The sequence below is a fragment of the Pan paniscus genome, chromosome 1 (assembly GCF_029289425.2).
Source record: "Pan paniscus chromosome 1, NHGRI_mPanPan1-v2.0_pri, whole genome shotgun sequence".
Classification (NCBI taxonomy): domain Eukaryota; kingdom Metazoa; phylum Chordata; class Mammalia; order Primates; family Hominidae; genus Pan; species Pan paniscus.
In genome coordinates, this window is record NC_073249.2 from 36,509,400 (window position 1) to 36,533,062 (window position 23,663).

The window sequence follows — 23,663 nt, forward strand, 5'->3', positions numbered from 1 at the left end:
AGGTGGAGGTTGCAGTGAGCAGAGATCGCACCACTGCACATATTTTTTTGTTTTCCAGTGCATAAAAAGTTATCTTTATACTATACTGTAGTCTATTTAAAGTTTGCAATAGCATTATGTCTAAAAAAAAAAAAATCAATCTACATGCCTTAATTTAAAAACACTTTACTGGCCAGGCTCAGTGGCTCATGCCTGTAATCCTAGCACTTTGAGAGGCCGAGGCAGGAGGATCACTTGAGGTCAGGAGTTCGAGACCAGCCTAGCCAACATAGTGAAACCCCCATCTCTACTAAAATACAAAAATTAGCTGGTTGTGGTGGTGGGCATCTGTAATCCCAGCTACTCAGGAGGCTGAGGCAGGAGAATCACTTGAACCCAGGAGGCAGAGGTTGCAGTGAGCCCAGATGGCACCATTCCACTCCAGCCTGGGCAACAAAAGCGAAACTCCATCTCAAAAAAACAAAACAAAACAAAAAACACTTTACTGCTAAAAAATGCTAATGATTATCCAAGCCTTCTGCAAGTTATCTTTTTGCTGGTGGAGGGTCTTGCCTTGATGTTGATGGCTGCTGACAGATCAGGGTGGTGGTTGCTAAAAGGTGGGAGCGGCTGTGGCAATTTCTTAAAGTAAGACAGTGACGAAGTTTGCCGTATTAATCAACTCTTCCTTTCATGAAAGATCTCTCTGTGTGCAATACTTGTTTGATAACATTTTACCCACAAAAATTCCTCAAAACAGGAGTCGATCCTCTCAAACCCTGCCACTGCTTCATCAGCTAAGTTTATATAATATTCTAAATCCTTTGTTGTCATTTCAACATTTACAGCATCTTTACTAGTAGATTCCAACTCAAGAAAACACTTTCTTTGCTTATCCATAAGAAGCAACCCAGCCAGGCGCAGTGGCTGACACCTGTAATCCCAGCACTTTGGGAGGCCGAGGCAGGCAGATCACAAGGTCAGGAGATCAAAACCATCCTGGCTAACATGGTGAAACCCCGTCTCTATGAAAAATACAAAAAATTAGCCGGGCGTGGTGGCGGGCACCTGTAGTCCCAGCTACTCAGGAGGCTGAGGCAGGAGAATGGCCTGAACCCGGGAGGCAGAGCTTGCTGTGAGCCGAGATCGCGCCACTGTACTCCAGCCTGGGCGACACAGCAACATTCCGGCCCAAAAAAAAAAAAAAGAAGCAACCCTTCATTTGTTCAGGTTTTACCATAAGATGCAGCAACTCAGTTACCTCTTCATATTCCACTTCTAATTCCAGTTCTCTTGTTATTCCCACCACATCTGCAGCTATTTCCTCCACTGAAGTCTTGAACACCTCAAAATCATCCATGAGAATGGGAATTAACTTCCTCCAAACTCCTGTTAATGTTGATAGTTTGACCTCCTCCCATGAATCAAGAATGTTCTTAATGGCATCTAGGATGGTGCATCCTTTCCAGAAAGTTCTCAATTTACTTTGCTCAGATCCAAGAGAGGAATAATTATTTCTGGCAGCTACAGCCTTTTGAAGTGTATTTCTTAAAGAATAAGACTTGAAAGTTGAAATTACTCCTTGATCCACAGGCTGCAGAAGGGATGCTGTGTTTCCAGACATGAAAGCAACATTGATCTCCTCGTACATCTTCATCAGAGCTCTTGGGTAAACAGGTGAATTGGTCAATGAGCAGTAGTATTTTGAAAGGAATGTTTTTCTCAGTAGCAGGCTTCAACAATGGGTTTAAAATATTCAGCAAACCATGCTACTAACAGATGTACTATCAACTACGGGGTTCAGGTTCATTGTTCCATTGTTAGAGCCTAGGCAGAGAAAATTTGGCCTAATTCTTAAGGGCCCTAGGATTTTCAGAATGGTCAACAAGCATTAGTTTCAATGTGAAGTCACCAGCTGCATCAACCCCTCACAAGAGAATGAGCTTGTTCTTTGAAGCCAGACATTGATTCCTCCTCTCTAGCTATGGCAGTCCTAGATGGCATCTTCTTCCAGTATAAGCCTGTTTCATCTACATGGAAAATTTGTGGTTTATTGTAGCCACCTTCATCAATCATCTTAGCTAGATCTTCTGGATAACTTAGTTCAGCATCTACATCAGCACTTGCTGCTTCACCTTGCACTTTTATGTTATGAAGACAACTTCTTTCCTTACCTCATGAACTGACCTCTGCTAGTTTCCAGCTTTTCTTCCGCAACTTTCTCACCTCTTTCAACGTTCACAGAATTGGACAGTTAGGGCCTTGCTCTAGATTAGGCTTTGGCTTACGGCGATGTTGTGGCTGGTATGATCTTCTAACAAGACCACTCAAACTTTCTCCATATCAATAGGCTGTTTTATCATTTGTGTTCACTGGAGTAGCATTCTTAATTTCCCTTAAGAATTTTTCCTTTGCATTAGCAACTTGGCTAATTGTTTGGTGCAAAAGGACTAGCTTTTGGCCTATCTGGGCTTCTGACATGACTTGTTCACTAAGCTTAATCATTTTTAGCTTCTGATTTAAGAGGAGAGATTTACTACTCTTCCTTTCGCTTAAACACTTGGAGGCCACTGTAGGGGTAATAATTTGGGGGTATTAATCAGGGCCCTGATTTCAATATTGTTGTGCCTCAGGGAATACCATTTGAGATGGTAAAAGCATCAATGTAAAACTCATTTTAAAGATCTATTTTCACTTCTTAATTTTCTAGACTTGATTTGTTTGAATTAGTATTCATGAATCTCTTGTAAAAGTAATTTGAAGGAGGATTACAAAACTGCTCCCTTCTTTGGTATAACAATAATACTGTTTTTTTTTTTGAGACGGAGTCTCACTTTGTCACCCAGGCTGGAGTGGTGGTGTGATCTTCACCACTCACTGCAACCTCCGCCTCCCGGATTCAAGCAATTCTTCTGCCTCAGCCTCCCAAGTAGCTGAGATTACAGGTGTGTGCCCATAAAACTGGCTAAATTTTTTTGTATTTTTAGTAGAGACACGGTTTCACTATGTTGGTCAGGCTGGTCTTGAACTCCTGACATCAAATGATCCACCTGTCTCAGCCTCCCAAAGTGCTAGGAATACAAGTATGAGCCACCACGTCCAGCCAATAGTAATAATCTTAGATAAGATATAGTACTTGCCTAGGAATTAAGAACCAACATGGAATTACTTATGAAAGAACAATAGTTAAAGCAGTTAATGTATTACATATTTCACAGTTTTGTATGTTTTATTTTACTAACTGGACAGGGGGAAAAACTCCCTGTGATAAGATGTTTTTCTTTGAGGAAACAGAGTGCATTCACTTTCTTTTAGCTTCATGAATGAATGCTCAGGTTCCTATCATTCATACAATTGAGTGAGCAACCTTAGGTAGTTGTGTATATCCAAAATGTCTATCACTGGTGAGATTTCATATTGAAGGTTTCACAAAGAATGATCAGGTATTCCACAAACAGTAGAAGAAATTCTGATTCACATCTTTCTGATAGATTCTCCAACTAAGTTATAACCAGATCCTCCAACTAAGTTATAACCAGATCAACGAAGCACAATCTGCCTTGGTATCTGCGGGGGATTGATTCCAAGACCCCATCTCAGATACCAAAATCCACGAATGCTCAAGGCCTTTATATGAAATGGTGTAGTATAAGCTTGTTCAACCTGTAGTCTGCAGCCCATATGTGGCCCAGGACAATTTTGAATGTGGCCTAACACAAATTCACAAATTTTTAAAAAACATTATGAGATTTTTTGCAATTTTTTTTTTTTTTTAGCTCATTAGCTATCATTAGTATTAGAGTATTTCACGTGTGGCCCAAGATATTTCTTGTTCCAATGTGGTCCAGAGAAGCCAAAAGATTGGACACCCCTGGCAAGTATTTACATATAACGTACACACATCCTCCTATGTACTTAAACCATCTCTAGATTACTAATACCTAATACAATGTAAATAGCTGTTATACTATAATGTTTAGGGAATGATGACATTTTAAAAGTATGTGCCTGGAAAAAGTTCTGAACATAAGTCTTGCTTCCAAATCTATTGTACACCCATGTGCATGGGCAAACTATGGATAAAAATTCTTTGACATTCTCTTTCTCTGCAGATTGAGCACTATTTTCTTTCCTGCCCATGTCTATAATGACTATACCTAAGAAGTATAAGCACTAGCTAAGGATTCCACATACTATTTCCACCACTACCACTTGACTGCTTACCATCTCTACCACATTGTAACAATAGTAACACGTTAGGCACGTCCCAGGTGCCAGACACTAGGAACTTTTCATGAACCATTTCAATTAATCCTCACAGTAACCCTATAAAGCAGGCTTTAACACTCTTATTATGTAAATAAGGAAAGGAGGATTTGAGAGGTTAAGCAACGGGTCTAAAGTCACACTCCCACTGAGCAACAGAATCGGAATTTGAGGCCAGGTCTTCCCAACTCCAGGTCTTTACTACTCTTTTTTTTTTTTTTTTTTTTGAGACGGAGTCTCGCTGTTGCCCAAGCTAGAGTGCACTCGTGTGATCTTGGCTCACTGCAACCTCTGTCCCTTGGGTTCAAGCAATTTTCCTGCCTCAGCCTCCCAAGTAGCTGGGGCTACAGGTGTGGGCCACCACAACTGGCTAATTTTAGTAGAGACGGGGTTTCGCCATGTTGGCTAGGCTGGTCTCAAACTCCTCACCTCAAGTAATCTGCCCGCCTCTGCCTCCCAAAGTGCTGGGATTACAGGCATGAGCCAACATACCCAGCCTTTACTACTCTTATTACAATAGTTTTGCTTGCTATGCAGAGTAACTGTATTGAATTTGAAATCTGCAAAATGAAGTAAGAGATTCATGTCTTTAGAAGAAAACAAATAATGTCCTGCTTTTTATCTCATTTTTTTCCCCTTGAGTTCTGTCAAGCTATTGAGAAGCAATATATATGAAAATTAACACATGACACAAGTCCTTTTGCCAGGCAAACACCCTAATTTACCTGTTAATATGATGCCTATAAACATCCAGACACAGAGAAAAATGTTCCCTGCCTTAGGACCATAGTCTGATGTGAGCTTTCCTTGAGCCAATGTGAACAAAATTCCAAATATCTAAAATACAATAAGAAAAATCATTCGTTATTAAGTTAAATTATTTAAAGCAAGTATAAAGTTTTCACCAGAACTTTTCTTATTTTGTTTATATGATTTGGTTTCTAGAAACATTCATTGAAAAGTTGAATCGTTAAAACAAAAACCATGGTCAGGCTGGGTGCAGTGGCTCACACCCACTGTAATCCTAGCACTTTGGGAGTTGAGGTAGGCGAATTGCTTGAGCCCAGGAGTCCGAGACCAGCCTGGACAACATGGCAAAACACCATCTCTACAAAAAATAACAAAAAAAATTTAGCTGGGCATGCTGGTGTGCACCTGCAGTCCCAAAAACTCTGGAGGCAGAGAAGGGAGGATTGCTTGAGCCTAGGAGTTTGAGGCTATAGTTAGCCATGACTGCACTACTGCACTCCAGCTTGGGTGGCAGAGCAAGACTCTGTCTCCAAAAAACAAAACAACAACAACAACAACAAATAAAACCATGGTCAAACTCATTACTCACTAGAATATCTGGTATAATAATCATCTCAGGTTTAGAGAAATCAGAGGTTTACCTGTGCAGAAGCATTAAGAAGACCAGATGAAGTACCTTCAGATTCAGGGTAAGTGATTTCAACAGCAAATTCAAAACCCAAAGGGAGGTAACCAGTCATGAAGAAGCTAGGAAAATAAATCCAGAATTACAGAAAGAATTACCAGAAAGTCACAATCACATACTGATGCAATCATTCTGCCTCTCGGGCTTATTCTAATGACCAAATAAGTGAATATTTTGAAGTTGCTATGTCAAAGTCAGGAACTATTATCATTGACCAATCAGCTCAAGGTTACAGAACTGGAAGCAACAAATACACATTTTTTTCTGAGAAAAATTTACTTCTAGTTTTATAAGTCGATTGTAACCAAATAAAGTTACACAGATTAGGTAAGGCTCATCCATTTTTTACCTATGGTATACCAAAAACCAATTTTAAATAATTTTTAATAGTTCTTAAGAATTACATGTTTATATGCATAGAATGAATCCTTTAAAGTTTAAAATATTGAAGAAACTTTGGATGAACTGAAAAAATTAAAGACCAGAGTAATAATACTTCAGAATTATAACAGCATGCTATCATTCCTCCTAAACACATCTGATACTTACCCAAGCACCCCTCCAGTAACAAACACGATGATAATATATCTAAGGTCCAATGTGAAAGTAAAGATAACCATTCCAATAAAAGACAAAATATAAACTATCAGAGTAGTCTGTCTAAAACAAAAACAACAAAGCTGTTAGTATTTTGTCTGATTCTCCTAGGAATACAAAAATCATCACTCTTATCTGTTCAGTAATGAATCTTTGTTTTTCAAAGTTCACCCCTTCTTGTCCATGGAAATATGTATCCACCAAAGCACAAATTTTAAAGCATTTTTAATTTAAGATTCAGCAGCACCAGAAAACCACACCGTATCGAATGCTCAGATAGGATCCTTTTATAGGAATAAAATCATTTTTATGCCACCAAATGGGATAGTTCCCTATTCACATTTCAAGATTCGGATCAAATTCTACCTCTTCCAAATGCCTTCTGTAACCACACCAGTTTATAAGAGTCTCTCTTCCAAATTCCCTTATCATACTGGCACTATAAAACTTATGACATCTATTTTAGTTTTTTATATTACTTAACTTTTCACATGTGAATGCCTTATTTGCTCCATTTAGACCACAAACATCTTAAGAACAGGGATCACATAATGCCAGCCATAATTTTCATCTAAGAAAGATGCACACAACAGGAGTTTGGTGAATGAATGGCAGTTACCCTGAGAAGGAAGCCACAGTGGCAAAGAACACACGTCTATGCCTATCAAGTTTTCTAAATGTATAACGGATGAAAGACTTAAGAAATATAATCCTTTACATATGCTCCCTTCATCTATATATCAAGTAGGTTTCACTGTAAGCTATCATTTTAAAATAATGAAGCTAAGGCAAGTGCTGTCTTAAATTATGGAAGAATATGGAGAATTTCAAGATTAGAGATACTTTTGGTAGCGTTTAGACTAATAATATCAAATATATCTTGAGCCTTGAAAGGTACACGGGACACAGTTCCATATTTCATTCATTTATTCCTTAATAGTTTCATTCATTCATTTCCAAGTACAGGGGTAAGTTTTGGCATGTTACAAAATGTGGCGATTCTTTTCACTCCCAGAGCAAAATATGCTGCCTCTGAAACCCCTTTCTTAGTCTCCCAGTTGGTATCATTCATTTTCTTTGGTATTAGCCTTTTGGTGGTTCCATATAATGTACAATTAACAGAGTATATTCTTTCTTTTTTATTTTTTTAGACAGCGTCTTGCTCTGTCACCCAGGCTGGAGACCAGTGGCACGCTATCTCAGCTCGCTGCAACCTCTGCCTCCTGGGTTCAAGCAATTCTCCTTCCTTAGCCTCCTGAGTAGCTGGGATTACAGGTGCCCACCACCACACTCGACTATTTTTTGTATTTTCAGTAGAGATGGCGTTTCACCATGTTGCCCAAGCTGGTCTCGAACTCCTGGCCTCAAGCAATCTACCCGCCTTGGCCTCCCAAAATGCTGGGATTACAGGCATAAGACATTGTGTCAAGCCAGCATTTTCACATTATGCATTATATTACAGTTAAGTGGTACTGTAGTCTGGGCGTACTTTAGACACGAAGTTCTTACCAAAATAAAGCCTTATGCGCAACAATAATTTTTTGATTGGAAAGAACTACTTTTTTGTTTTTGTATTTAAGCCCACAACATAAAAAAAGAACAAGATAGGCCAGGTGCAGTGGCTCATGCCTGTAATCCCAGCACTTTGGGAGGCTGAGGTGGGCGGATTGCCTGACCTCAGGAGTTCAAAATCAGCCTGGGCAACATGGTGAAACACTGTCTCTATCAAAAAGTCAAAAAATTAGCCGGGTGTGGTGGCGCACACCTGTGGTCACAGCTACTCAGGAGGCTGAGGTGGGAGAATCACTTGAGCCTGGAAAGCAGAAGTTGCAGTGAGCCAAGATGGTGCCACTGCACTCTAGCCTGGGTGACAGAGTGAGACCCCACCTAAAAAAAAAAAAAAAAAAAAAGAACAAGATAAAGTCTATCAAAAGTCAAATATTTCTCAGAAATGGCTCTTTTTAGAATAGAAATACTTCCTTCGGAAGTGGTAGGTATGAGTACTGTTAGAAAGAAGGGGCTCATAAGGTACCCAAGTTCTCAAAATTGAAATAAATGTGACCAATAAAATAATACAATACATAGAGTATTGAAACACTTGTTGCTGGGCGCGGTGGCTCACGCCTGTAATCCCAGCACTTTGGGAGGCCAAGGCGGGTGGATCACAAGGTCAGGAGATCGAGACCATCCTGGCTAACAAGGTGAAACCCCGTCTCTACTAAAAATATAAAAAAATTAGCCGGACATGGTGGCGGGTGCCTGTAGTCCCAGCTACTCGGGAGGCTGAGGCAGGAGAATGGCGTGAAGCCGGGAGGCAGAGGTTGCAGTGAGCCGAGATTGCGCCACTGCACTCTAGCCTGGGCGACAGAACGAGACTCCGTCTCAAAAAAAAAAGAAACACTTGTTAAGTGAAGAGAACCTACTAGTGTTTAGAATTCGTATCTTTAAGTAATAACATGTTTTAAATTTCTTGAAATAAAAAGCAAATTGTCCTTTAAAATCAAAATACCTTTGGTTATACACCATACATGTATTTACTTTCACTTACTTGTATGTTTTAGTATAATCCAGCCATAAGCCACAAAGAATAGAGCCCACCATTCCAGCTACTACTAGCGTTAGCCCAATCCTTCCAGCATTGACTTCTTCTCCCTGAAAAAAATTTATGTAAGAAGTTGATCAAATAAATGGATTAACTAATTCAGACTCTTCACATTCCCACACCTTTTCATAGTCAATGAAAATAATTAGATAAAACTAAGCACACAGTAGGTGTGCTTACTTAAAATTTTCCTTAATCCTCTATGGTTAGAAGTACAATGATTTTTGTTAGGATTCTTAAGTATAGATAGTCATGTGCTCCATAATTACATTTAGGTCAACTCTGAATCATATATACAGTATGATCCTGTAAGATTATAATACTGTATTTTTATTCTACCTTCTCTGTTTAGATATATTTAGATACACAATACTTACCATTGTATTACAACTGCCTACAATATTCAGTAGCGTAACATGTTACACAGGTTTATAGCCTAGGAGCAATAGGCTATACCACATAGCCTAGGTATGTAGCAGGCTCTACCACCATCAGGTTTGCGTAAGTACACTCTATGATATTCACACAACAATGAAATTGCCTAGAGAATTTCTCAGAAGGTATTCCTGTCACTAAGCAAGGTATGACACTGTATAGATATCTGAAAAGGAGGTTAATCGATAGCTTTTATATAGTACAACTGCTTTATCCTTTCAAAAGCAAAGATAGGTCAATCAAAACTTGATATTTATTTATCTATATTTATGCTGAGTTCCCTTAAAATGTTTTGTCTTTTTCCATATAACCAATCATATTATTTCCTAAAAATAAACTTAGGTATTGTCACAGGGATAGTAACTTCTGCTTTCCATATTGTGTGTGTGTGTATTTTGTTTTGTTCCGTTTTTTTGAGATGGAGTCTCACTCTGTCGCTAGGCTGGAGTACAGTGGCGCTATCTTGGCTGGGATTACAGGTGTGAGCCACGGTGCCCAGCCTGTTTTTTTTTCAAATGGGGATTCACTCTTATTGCCCAGGATGGAATACAATGGCACGATCTCGGCTCACCGCCACCTCCACCTCCCAGGCTCAAGTGTTTCTCCTGCCTCAGCTTCCAGAATAGCTGGAATTACAGGCATGCGCCACCATGCCCAGCTAATTTTGTATTTTTGGTAGAGACAGGGTTTCTCCATGTCGGTCAGGCTGGTCTCGACCTCAGGTGATCCACCCGCCTCGGCCTTCCAAAGTGCTGGGATTACAGGCGTGAGCCACTACGCCTGGCCATACTATGTGCTTTATAAACTGGATTAAATATGTTAAATTAAAATGATGGGAGGCCATTGTTTTGGAGTGAGCTCCCACACTAGGCCCAACAGACCAGACCACATAGAATGGTGTCACTAGTGCTAGGTGCCACATAATCAAACTGAACTTTAAAATGGGCCACTTTTCCAAAAAAAAAAAAAAAAGGAGATTCATAGCAACCTATCAGATGGGGCCCAGTCCCCTTTGTTTTACTCCTATAAGGAAAGTAACTTTGTAACAACCAATCTGCTCTTTGTTCCTTGTTTCTGCTTTCTTCAGCCTTTTTCTGCCTATAAAGCCCATCTCCTCTGCTCAGCTCATCAGTACCTTTCTAAATCTTTAGATGGGATGCTGTCCAATAAACGAATTGATAATAAAAGCCAATTAGATATATAAAGTTGTGGGAATTTCATTTTTTAACAAATATATTCTCAATTAAAACAAATGTAAATATTTGATAGCAACAATGTCATAACCCTTAATCTCATGACCTTGCTAAGGACAATTATATTGCTAAAGAAAAATTCTTGGCCAGGCATGCAATCTGATATAAGCAGAAGCTTACCTCATAATATGTCAATATCATTTGATTTAATAACGTTGAGACTGAATAAAAGGCACCAGTCATGATACCTACAATAATAAATAAAGATGATATTAAGTCATGATACCTACAATAATAAAGAGAATACTAAAAGTGTGTCATTTACCAGTTCATGAAGTGACATGGAATATTATGTGACAATTGTGGAAATACATTTCTTAACACAGTTGATAAAGGAAATTAAAAACCATTGCCATTCCCTTTCAGAACCTGGACTAATGAATTTAACACCTAACTGTACTAAAGATATAACAGCAGAACTCTGTCCTAACACTATTATTATTTAGATTGAGATATACTGACCATAAATCATACCCCCACATGCAACACATATATGGCAACCAGTCAAGCAATGGATTGTTTACTGAATTCCTACAATGTACTACTACAGCCAACAAATGTGCAAAGCCTAACAAACTGTGCTTCAGAGATCTTACCTTTTTGTATCAAAGACTTACTGAAAATTCATAAGACAAAATCAGTTAATACTTTTTTTTTGAGATGGAGCCTTGCTCTGTTGCCCAGGCTGGAGAGTAGTGGTGCAATCTCAGCTCACTACAACCTCCGTCTCCTGGGTTCAAGCAATTCTACTGCATCAGCCTCCCAAAGGATACTTTAGAAGTGAACAATAAAAATAACTGGCTATGAGAAGCACAGGATAGGTTTGAATCCTGATGTCTCCTAGCATGTATTGTATGAATTTAGGTAAGACTCCTAACCTAAATTAAGCTAAAACTTAAGTTTATTATTTATCTATTATTAAGTATTTTAAGAATATAAAATAGCATAGAGAATACAACAAATATCCTCATATATCACCCGGATTTGGCAAACATTAACATTTTTCCATCTTTGCTTCAGATTCATTTTTCAGACTTTTCCCAATCCTATTCTTTACCAAAGTCAAGCCCTAGCTTGAGCTTGGTGCTTATCATTTTATATATTACCATATATGCATATTCATAAACAATTAGAAGTATTCTGTACATATATAAATATTATTTGTATCCATCTGCAACTTGCTCTTATTACACAATATTGAGATGGTTTTGAGATGTATCCATGTTGATATTTTTTGTTGTAGTTCATTAGTTTTCTGTTGTACAGTATTCTATTATGTTAATATACTTCAATTTAATTATCTCGTCCTGTCAATAGACACTTAAGGGTTTCTTTTTTAGTTTTTCACTGTTTAAAACAAGACTGCAATGAGTATTATGTTTTTGTTCTTATATATAAGAGCTTCTCTAAGTATATATCTAGAGTAGACCTTCTACTTTCTAGATATAAGCAATTTGCTCTTCAAAGTAGTTGTTATCTGTTCATACTACCAGCAGAGTTCCTACTGCTCCACATCCTTGCCAAATTTGTTTTCACCAGATTTTAAATTATTTTGCCAATGTGAATGTGTGTGATATTACATCTTACTCCAGCTTTGATTTGTATTTCCTTGATTACTGGTAAGGCTGAATATCACATAAGGACAATACACACAGACACAGACACACAAATGTCTTCTGGTGTCCTTGGATTGTTTGCTCTTTCTGATTTGTAGGAGTTATTTTTAACTAATACTAATCCTTTGTTGGTTATATGCATTGCAGACAATTTTCTCATAGTCTAAGTCCTGTCTTTTCCCTTTTTCAATAATGTCTTCCTAGAAAAGATTATTTTAATATAATCATATTTATCAATATACTTCTTTAGGGTTTATGTTTTTTGCATTAAGAAATTCTTGGCTGGGCGCAGTGGCTCACACGTGTAATCCCAACACTTTGGGAGGCTGAGGCAGGTGGATCACAAGGTCAGGAGTTCGACACCAGTCTGGCCAAGGAGTTCGAGACCAGTCTGGCCAACATGGTGAAACCCCGTCTCTACTAAAAATACAAAAATTAGCCAGGCGCAGTGGTGTGCGCCTGTAGTCCCAGCTACTGGGGAGGTTGAGGCAGGAGAATTGCTTGAATCCGGGAGGTGGAGGTTGCAGTGAGCCGAGATTGTGCCACTGCACTCCAGCCTGGGTGACAGAGCGAGACTCTGTCTCAAAAAAAAGAAATTCGACAGAGTGAGACTCTGTCTCAAAAAAAAAAAAAAAAAAAGACAAAGAAATTCTTTGGGAATACTAAAGATGGTCTCCTATATTTGTTCCTAAAACTTTAAAGTTCTTATTTTTACTCTTTGGTCTCTACTACAATTCATTTTTATGCATGGTATGATGTAGAGATCTAATTTTAGTTTATTTTTCCCATATGGACAATCAATTATCCTGGGACAATTTACCAAACAGTTCCTCTTCTGCAAAACCTCAAGTTTTCCTATATGTATAATGTACTAGTTATTAGAGCAGTTTGCAAATATTCTAGTTTTTATTTTTCTAGGCATGGCAACATGACTTTAAATATAAGCAAAGGTGACATTCCCTGTTTTCTGCCTTAGTAATCATGGAAGCATTTACAGAGATGTCAGGCTGTATCCTTGAGTAACTTTGATGAGCAGAAACTAGCTGTCAATTCACACTGGACATGCAGTTTTAGCAAGAAATAAACTTTTCATGTTTCAGGCCACTGAAGTTTTTTAGCAGGACTTCTTTATTTATTTATTTTTTTAATAAGGAGTCTCACTCTGTTGCTCAGGATGGAGTGAAATAGCAGTTTCGGCTCACTGCAACCTCCATCTGCCAGGCTCAAGTGATTCTCCTGCCTCAGCCTCCTGAGTAGCTGGGATTACAGGCGCCCACCAACACACCCGGCTAATTTTTGTATTTTTATTAGAGACCGGGTTTCACCATGTTGGCCACACTGGTCTTGAATTCCTGACCTCAGGTGATCCGCCTACCTTGTCCTACCAAAGTGCTGGAATTACAGGCATGAGCCACTGCACCTGGCCAGCAGGATTAATATAAGCTAGCCTAGGTCAAGTGACACCCAAGGTAGGTCTCTGGGCTCTCTATTCTGTTCCAGTGATCTGATGTCTATCCCTTACTCATGGCATCTTAATTACCATAGATTTATAAATTTTGATAACTAAGAATGAGTCCCTCACCATGTTCTTCATCAAAATTATCTTTGCTGTTCTTGGCCCTTACTTCACTCACAGGAATTTTTACAGTTGGTTTGTTCCATTACAATCCCTGTTTAAACTGGCGATTAAAGGATGAGACCTATAGCTCGTCTAAAAACTTGTTAACAACACTTATCAAAAACACCTGGGTAACTGGCCTTTGTTATTCAACTTCCCACTGAGCTCAAGAATGCACGTGGTCCACGCTGGGTTAGCCTGCGGAAGATGAGGATAACAAATGAGGCCTGTGCTCAGGCCTGAGTGTACTCTACTGCACTGCACCCTATGGTGACTTTGAATCTAATACGTACTGAAATAAGGATAGCAAAAATTTGGATGAAGAATTATAACAGCCAAAAAAAAAAAATACTATGTTATCTGAACCTAGAGTATGGTATCTAAGTTTCAGAGAGCAAACAGCAACAGTTGGGATAGTAAGGAATCATCTTTTCTCCAAATAGTGCAACCTCAAAAAAAAAAAATTTGGCCGGGTGTGGTGGCTCATGCCTGTAATCCCAGCACTTTGGGAGGCCAAGGTGGATGGATCACATGAGGTCAGGAATTTGAGACCAGCCTGGGCAACATGGCAAAACCCCATTTCTACTAAAAATACAAAAAATTAGCTGGGCATAGTAGTGCGTCCCTGTAGTCTCAACTACTCCGGAGCCAGAGGCATAAGAATTGCTTGAACCCAGGAGGTGAAGGCTGCAGTGAGCAGAGATCACACCACTACACTCCAGCTTGGTCAACAGAGTCTATAAAGACATCTATTTATATTATAGACTTTATTACAGATAATTTTTTTCCAAAAAAAAATTTTATCTTAGTCCATTTGGGTCCTGAGTTTGGGACACTGCATATATGATCCCGAAGCTCTATTCTAGAAGTATTATTCCTTATCCAGAGTATCCCACAAGCAAGACTGCTCCAAGCTTATATATATCATATTAGGCATGGAGGGGGGACAGGGACATGTCTAAAAGGTATGCTGTGACCCTCACGCAAACATTATGATCCCTAACTCTGGACCCCTTTGGTGAAGAACATGAAGTCGAGAAACTACTCGAACTTTATCAGAAAATACTGTTGAACTCTCCAGTGTTTCCCAACTCCTTCCTCCTTATAATTCCTTCAACAAATAAACTCTTTAATTTCCTAAGCAGTTTCTGTATCTGGTTTTTAAAAAATCAATCCAAATCTACAACTGGCATTTGATAACACAGTGGTCCTGTAAGGATTAACTGGCATCCTTATAATCTTAAATCTTTTATAACATGGTATATCCCTCCATTTAAATTATTTAGGGGAGAGGTGGCTGGAGAAAAAATAAATTATTTAGGTCTTTTTTTTTTTGAGACAGGATCCCACTTTGTCACCCAGACTGCAGTACAGTGGCACAAACACAGCTCACTGCAGCCTTGACCTCCTGGGCTCAAGCAATCCTCCTATCTTAGCCCCACAAGTAGCTGGGACTACAGGCACAGACCACCGTGTCTGGCTAATTTTTGTATTTTTTGTAGAGATGAGGTTTTGCCACATTGCCTAGGATGCAGGTCTCCCTTTATTCCTTTCAATGTTTTCTAATTTTCTCTATGAAGTTCTTTTGGTGTATTTATTCTAAGATATCTTTATAGTTTTAGTTGCTATTATAAAAGATATCTTTTCATAGGAATACAATACCTATAAATACATAGGAATGCAATTGATATTTTCACATTGTCAGCTATTTAGTAACTTTGCTAACTCATTCTTATTAGTTTTAATAGTTGTCTCTAGGTTCTCTTGTATTTTTTTTTTTTTTTTTTTTTGGGACGGAGACTCACTCTGTCGCCCAGGCTGGAGTTGCAGTGGTGCGATCTCAGCTCACTGCAAGCAGACTCACTGCAAGTGCCTCTCACTGAGAGGCGGACCTCTCAGGTTCACGCCATTCTCCTGCCTCAGCCTCCCGAGTAGCTGGGACTACAGGCACCCACCACCATGCCCGGCTAATTTTTTGTATTTTTAGAAGAGACGGGGTTTCACCATGTTAGCCAGGATGGTCTCGATCTCCTGACCTCGTGATCCGCCCGCCTCGGCCTCCCAAAGTTCTTGGATTACAGGCGTGAGCCACCGCGCCTGGTCTCTCTTGTATTATTTTAATAGATGGGTGATCACTAAACATTTTCTGTAAAGGACCAGGTAGTAAACCTTTGTTAGCTTTGTAGGACATACGGTCTCTAATGTAACTAATGTCACTACTCAACTCTGCCCTGGTAGTTCAAAAGCAGCTATAGACAATATGTAGACAAACAAAACTTTAATATAAAAACAGGCAATGGCCAGATTTGGCTCATGGGTCATGGTTTGCTGACCTCTGATATGCAGAATCATACTATGAGCAATAACACCTTTTTTCTGTTTCGTATACCTTTTCTTCTTTCTTGTGTTACTGAGCCAGCCAGGACCTCCAGTTAGATGTTGAACAGAAGTGATGACAATAAATATCCTTAAGGATACTTCTTATTGATTCTTAAGGATAATGGCTCTAACGTTTGCCTTTAGTATAATATTTGCTATAGGGTCTTTGTAGATAAGCTTTATCAGGTTCAGAAAGTTCATTCATTGGCACCTAATTAAACTAAAGAGCTTCTGCACAGCAAAAAAAAAAAAAAAACTATCATCAGAGTGAACAGACAACTTACAGAATGGGAGAAAATGTTTGCAATTTATCCACCTGACAAAGATCTAATTATCCAGAGTCTACAAGGAATTTAAATTTACAAGAAAAAAAAACCTCATTAAAAAGTGGGCAAAGGACATGAACAAACACTTCTCAGAAGACATTTATGGCCAGGCGCGGTGGCTCACGCCTGTAATCCCAGCACTTTGGGAGGCTGAGGCAGGCAGATCATGAGGTCAGGACATCGAGACCATCCTGGCTAACATGGTGAAACCCCGTCTCTACTAAAAATTACAAAAAATTAGCCGGGCATGGTGGCGGGTGCCTGTAGTCCCAGCTACTCGGGAGGGAGTATTGATCATCTAACTGGGGAGATAATATAAACATCTATTGTTTATATTAAAATATAATATAAACAACAGGAGGCTGAGGCAGGAGAATGGTGTGAACCCGGGAGGCAGAGCTTGCAGTGAGCCAAGATCATGCCACTGCACTCCAGCCTGGGCGACAGAGCGAGACTCTCTCTCAAAAAAAAAAAAAAAAAGACATTTATGTGGCCAAGAAACATGGAAAAAAAGCTCAACATCACTGATAATTAGAGAAATGCAAATCAAAACCACAATGAGATACCATTTCATGCCAGTCAGAATGACGATTATTAAAATGTCAAGAAACAACAGATGCTGGCAAGGTTGTGGAGAAAAAGGAACACTTTTACACTGCTGGAGGGAGTATAAATTAATTCAACCATTGTAGAAGACAGTGTGACAATTTCCAAGACATAGAAGGAGAAATACCATTTGACTCATCAATCCCATTACTGGGTACACACCCAAAGGAATATAAATCATTCTATTATAAAGATACATGCACATGTATGTTCACTGCAGCACTATTCATAATAGCAAAGACACGGAATCAACCCAAATGCCCATCAATAATAGACTGGATAAAGAAAATGTGGTATGTTTACACCATGGAATACTATGCAGCCAAAAAGAAATGAGATCAGGCCGGGCGCGGTGGCTCACACCTGTAATCTTGGCACTTTGGGAGGCTGAGGCGGTGAATCACCTGAGGTCAGGAGTTCGAGACCAGCCTAGCCAACATGGTGAAACCCTGTCTCTACTAAAAATACAAAAATTAGCTGGACGTGTTGGCACTTGCCTGTAATCCCAGCTACTCGGGAGGCTGAGGCAGGAGAATCACCTGAACCTGGGAGGCGGAGGTTGCAGTGAGCCGAGATTGTGTGCACTCCAGCCTGGGCAATAAGAGTGAAACTCCATCTCAAAAAAAAAAAAAGAAATGAGATCATGTCCTTTGCAGGGACATGGATGGAGCTGGAAGCAGTTATTCTCAGCAAACTAAGGCAAGAACAGAAAACCAACCACAACATGTTCTCACTTATAAGTGGGAGCGGAATGATGAGAACACATGGACACATGGTGCACGAGGGGTGGAAATAACACACATTGGGACCTTTGGGGTTTGGGGGAGGAAGAGCATCAGAAATAATAGCTAATGGATGCTAGGCTTAATACCTAGGTGATGCCTGAGGTCAGGAATTCGAGACCAACCTGGCTAATATGGCAAAACCCCATCTCTACTAAAAACACAAATATCAGCCAAGTGTGGTAGCACACACCTGTAGTCCCAGCTACTCGGGAAGCTGAGGCAGGAGAATTGCTTGAACCTGCGAGGTGGAGGTTGCAGTGAGCCAAGATCACGCCACTGCACTCCAGCCTGGGTGACAGACTGAGAGACCAGTAAAACCAAGATTGCAATTAACTTAATCATTTTTATGTATAGTCAAGTTTTTTGTTTTTTTTTTTTCTCAGATGGAGTCTTGCTCCGTCACCCAGGCTGGAGTGCAGTGGCACGATCTCAGCTTACTGCAACCTCTGCCTCCTGGGTTCAAGCGATTCTCCTGCCTCAGCCTCCCGAGTAGCTAGGACTATAGGTGCGCACCCACCATGCCCAGCTAATTTTTGTATTTTTAGTAAACATGGGGTTTTGCCACATTGGCCAGGCTGGTCTTGAACTGGCCTCAAGTGATCCACCCACCTTGGCCTCCCAAAGTGTTGGGATTACAGGAGTGAGCCACTGTGCCCGGCCCCAGTAAGTATTAAGTGATGTGGTATCAAAGACACCAAAACTCCACAGATACCTGAGTATTCACTGAAGGCACCATCTAACACCCTCGCTGGTGCCATTTTCTTCCTCCCCTTTGTCTATTCAAATCCAACCCTCTCTTCAAGGCCCAGCTCAACCACTCCCTTCTGTGAGACTCTCCCTGCCATCCCTAGGGCTTCCCTTCATTTATCCTTTCTCAATGATAGGCCTCAATGAAGGGCTTCAGCATGCACTTGCCATACAACTTATCTTGTGTTGTTATCCTTTTGATAAATACCGACTATATTGTTACTTTTCAGATGTTTATATTATCTCCCCAATTAGATGATCAATTTCCTATGGGCAGAAATCATATATCATGCCTCTTTCTAGCCACAAGGCATCTAGAGCACTACTATACATTTAGTTGGTATTTGATAGCTATTGATGGAATAAATAAAAGAAGGAACACGAAAATGAACAATAAGTGAGGCAAACATTAAGCCAGCTCTTATAGGATTGCTTACAGAAAAAAGAAGCACATTTCCGGTAAAAGAAATATTGGCACAAAATTACAGAGACTAGAATTAACAGTGTATATGCATGTGGAGATGTGTCTGTGTGTGTGTGTGTGTGTGTGTGTGTGTACGTCTGTGACAGGGTTGGTTATAAGTGTGGCTGAAAGAGAATTTTGTATTGGGAAAGTGAGTGATAAAAGAGTGATAAGAAAAAAGCCAAGCCAGATGCAGTGGCTCACGCCTGTAATCCCAACATTTTGGGAGGCCAAGGTGGGCAGATCACAAGGTCAGGAGTTTGAGACCAGCCTGGTCAACATGGTGAAACCCCGCCTCTACTAAAAAAACAAAAATTAGCTGGGTGTGGTGGCATGTGCCTGTAATCTCAGCTACTAGGGAGGCTGAGGCAGGAGAATTGCTTGAACCTGAGAGGTGGAGGTTGCAGTGAGCCGAGATCATACCACTGTCCTCCAACCTGGGTGACAGAGAGAAACTCCATCTCAAAAAAAAAAAAAAAAGGAAAAAAGAAAATTAAATGACAGGCAAAAGAAATGAATTTGCTCTACTATTTAACAATAAGCCACTATATTTTCTCTATATCTAATTAGGAATTTTAGGTTTAACCTAAACAAAGAGATAACCAGCAAAAGTAAGAAAATGAACTATGTCATGCAAAAGTATTAACATGTAAGGATGAGATATGGCACCTGGGATTTGCTTTAAAATATTCTAGGAAAGGCCGGGCATTTTGGCTCACGCCTGTAATCCCGCACTTTCGGAGGCCAAGGCGGGCAGATCACCTGTGGTCAGGAGTTTGAGACCAGCCTGGCCAACATGGTGAAACCCCTTCTCTACTAAAAATATGAAAAATTAGCCAGGCATGGTTGTGGGGGCCTGTAATCCCAGCTACTTGGGAGGCTGAGGCAGGAGAATTGCTTGAACCCGGGAGGCAGAGGTTGCAATGAGCTGAGATTGTGCCACTGCACTCCAGTCTGGGCAACAAGAGCAAAACTCCGTCTTAAAAAAATACATTCCAGGAAAAAAACTGGAGGAAATAGATGAAGCAAGAATGGCAAAATATTGATAACTGTTGAAGCTGGATGATGCCATACACAGGATATGGGTATATAGGAATTAGATTAAATGTTCAACTTTGGTGATTAGCAATTTCTACTGAAAAAAAAAGGAACTAATCCTGATAAAAATAGTTTAGGTCCGGACTTAATTGGTTACAACTTGTAAAACATTTATGTACTAAAGTGTGTATCCCCAAAAAATGTGAAACAGAGAATAGCAGTGAGTGATTTCTGGAGGCAAGTAAGACAGAAATAGGGAGTGCTGGTGTTCATGTAAATGGTGTTAACACAAGAAACAAAGAATGAACCGTCAGAAAACTCTGAAGAAAACCAAGTGTGTTGGTGTCTGCAGTCAAAGCTACAGTGTCAGGATGAATACCTGTCAGCTATCCTGAAAGATGTGGAGAGAGAGAATTTTCTTAGATGTCAGAACTGGTTAAGGTGAGTTCCTTAATGTCCACTTTTGACTGAGTAATCAAAACAGATGCCAGCTTGCACAGTGTCAAAGAAAAGTATTGTTGATAGCATTTCCCACCTGCTTACATCAGGATAACTATAGTTCACAAATGGCCTAAAATACTCCATGAGAACTCACAAAAGAAGACCGAGTTTCTCTATTTGAGAACTACTTTTCTTTTCTTTCTTTTTTTTTTTTTTTTGAGATAGTCTCACTCTATTGCCCAGGCTGGAGTGCAGTGGCGCAATCTTGGCTCACTGCCACCTCTGCCTTCTAGGTTCAAGCGATTCTCCTGCCTCAGCCACCTGAGTAGCCGGGATTACAGGCGTGTGCCACCATGCCCAGCTGATTTTTGTATTTTTAGTAGAGATGGGGTTTCACCGTGTTCACCATGCTAGTCCTGACATGCAACTCCTGACATCAAGTGATCCACATACCTCGGCCAACTCAAGTGCTAGGATTACCAGCATGAGCCATCATGCCTGGCCAAAAACTACCTTTTAAAAATTATTATTTTTAAAAATATGTAAGAAGATCCATCCTGGATTTTCTGCTTTTAGTTTAAGTTCATGATTATGCTGTAGAGTTAACAGGCCAATCTCATTGAAGTTCAAACCACTAGGTTAAATGAAAAGAATCCACAATGCTGAAAGGCTCACACAGACATTAAAGAAAGTACAAGAAAACCACTTACCATAAGTGATCAACAGAAGGACAAAAGGAATGTTTTTAAACAGGTTTCTTATTGATTTCTTATAGGAGTACTCTTCAGGGGGACTGTCTTGAAGAGCTGCTTGAGCCTGACTTGGTGGATACCGAGGTTTTTCTTTGAAGGCTGAGAATATACACGAAAAGGATTATGTATATTTAATATATATACAATATGTTGTTATATATTACAATATGTAATTATATGTATCATTCTTAGTGAGCAGACAGAATACAGTTTAAGTTTAAAGAGGTATATAAGTCTTTTATGGTAAGGGTTTTCATTTTCACTGATTTCTAAGTGAAGAATAGTTTAACACTGTCATCTCAGTTCTCTGAAACTGACTAAAACTCAGAGATATGGCCAATTCATATAAGTGAACTGCAAAACCATCAATAATATGCCACAACCTTGCCTACTGATTATTCTATTTTTACCAAAGAAAGACTAATTTTTACTACATTAAATATTCAACAATTCTACTTTTAAATTCAGTTCAATTTGTAATTAGAGATAAACATGAAGGCTGGGCACAGTGGCTCATGCCTGTAATCCCAGCTCTTTGGGAGGTTGAAGGGGGAAGAACCCTTGAGCCTGGGAGGTCAAGGCTGCAGTAAGCTGTGATTGCACCATTGCACTCCAGCCTGGGCAACAGAGCAGGACCCTGTCTCAAAACAAAAAAAAGGAAAATAAATAAAAAATCAGATATGAGGAAGCCAATATACTATTGAACTTTTAAAGGACTTGAGTTAGTAACCATTTTCTTCTGAAATGTGATATAAAGTTTATCATCTGATCCAACTGCACCTCTGGGATTGAAAAACTCCAGGTAGATTCATGGAAGCAGAGCTAGGTCTTGCTAACTCACTTGAGCTGCATATGGAAAGTACAGGGGTAGAGCTAAGAGACATAAAAGTGTGGTGGTATATGGTGTCTGACACTCTAAGTTTTAGCGCTATCCATTTCTAGTTAGAAATTTCACAGCCATCCCAGGCAGACAACATCTAGAGACCACCTTTTTGCTGTGCAGGAAAGATCGACCAACTTTCCATAAAAAATGACTAGAGAGAGATTTCTTTAGGGTTAGGCTAACCAGAAGTCAAGACTAATTCACAGGTCAGGCATGGTGCTCACTTCTGTAATCTCAGCACTTTGGGAGGTCAAAGTGGGTCCATCACTTGTACAAGACTGTCTCTAGAAAAAAATTGTTTAAACTAGCTATGCATGGCAGCATGCACCTGTAATCCTAGCTACTTGCGAGGCTGAAGCGAGAGGATCGCTTCAGGATCGCTTCACTGAGCCCAGGAATACAGGCTGCAGTGAGCTGGGATCATATCACTACACTCTAGCCTAGGTGATAAAGCAAGACCTTGTCTGTAAAAAACAAACAAAAAACACAAAAAACTATTTACAGAAGGGCTGAACTGCTAAAATATGGTACAGCAGAAATTAAAATCTAGACTTTGTATTGACTCAAAACTTTAAACTCTCTCAAAATTGTTAACTACAATAGAAGGAAAATACTGTACTTCATTGAATCTAAGATACTCTAATACTTGCAGTCAATGATCTTGCCAGGTATCAATAGAAGGTTTTCACATAACCATATCTCAATTACCACAAATGTTAGATGCCACTGATTATTAAAGGCATCTTGATTTCAGAGATTTCATGAAAAAGGTATACCTCAAGATTGATGAAACAGGGTAAATTCAAAAAGAAAAAAGAAGCCCGGCACAGTGGCTCACACCTGTAATCCCAGCACTTTGGGAGGCCGAGGCAGGTGGATCATTTGAGGTCAGGAGTTTGAGACCAGCCTGGCCAACATGGTGAAACCCCGTCTCTACAAAAAAATACAAAAATTAGCCAGGCATTAATGGTGGCACATGCCTGTAGTTACAGCTACTTAGGAGGCTGAGGCAGGAATTGCTCAAACCCAGGAGGTGGAAGTTGCAGTGAGCTGAGATTGTGCTACTGCACTCCAGCCTGGGCAACGGAGTGAGACTGTCTCAAAAAACAAAACAAACAAAAAGAAACAGAAAGAAAAAAGAAGGTAAATGGATTCAGTAAATAATATTGTTTAGGAATTTTTTTTAGAAATTAGGATTTTTCTGCCATTTTCAGCCAGACAGCAAGAAAAAAATTTTTTTTTAATAGAAATTAGGATTTTTTTTTAATTGGCTATTTCTTTCTTCCAACAAGGAAGACCTGCTTTGTGTTTGAAAGAGGGTTAGATCTGATGGACCTAGCAACTGGAATCATTTGGAAATTAAAAATAATACAGATTTTGAGATTCTACCCAAGGCTCGATGAATCAGAAACTCCAGGATGAAGCCAAAGAAACTGTTTTAA

General features: G+C 39.6%; 1 protein-coding gene across 1 annotated transcript in view; it reads right to left on the reverse strand.

Moving 5' to 3' along the window:
• Window positions 1–23,663, reverse strand: part of FLVCR1 (FLVCR choline and heme transporter 1) — a 41,022-nt gene that overhangs the window by 5,094 nt on the left and 12,265 nt on the right. The window contains exons 3-8 of the mRNA XM_008966792.4: window positions 21,297–21,437; window positions 10,688–10,755; window positions 8,826–8,929; window positions 6,230–6,340; window positions 5,637–5,742; window positions 4,971–5,082 (exon numbers count right to left, since the gene is read on the reverse strand). Of these exons, the coding sequence (XP_008965040.4) occupies window positions 4,971–5,082; window positions 5,637–5,742; window positions 6,230–6,340; window positions 8,826–8,929; window positions 10,688–10,755; window positions 21,297–21,437 (642 nt within the window). The remainder of the gene's footprint in view (window positions 1–4,970; window positions 5,083–5,636; window positions 5,743–6,229; window positions 6,341–8,825; window positions 8,930–10,687; window positions 10,756–21,296; window positions 21,438–23,663) is intronic.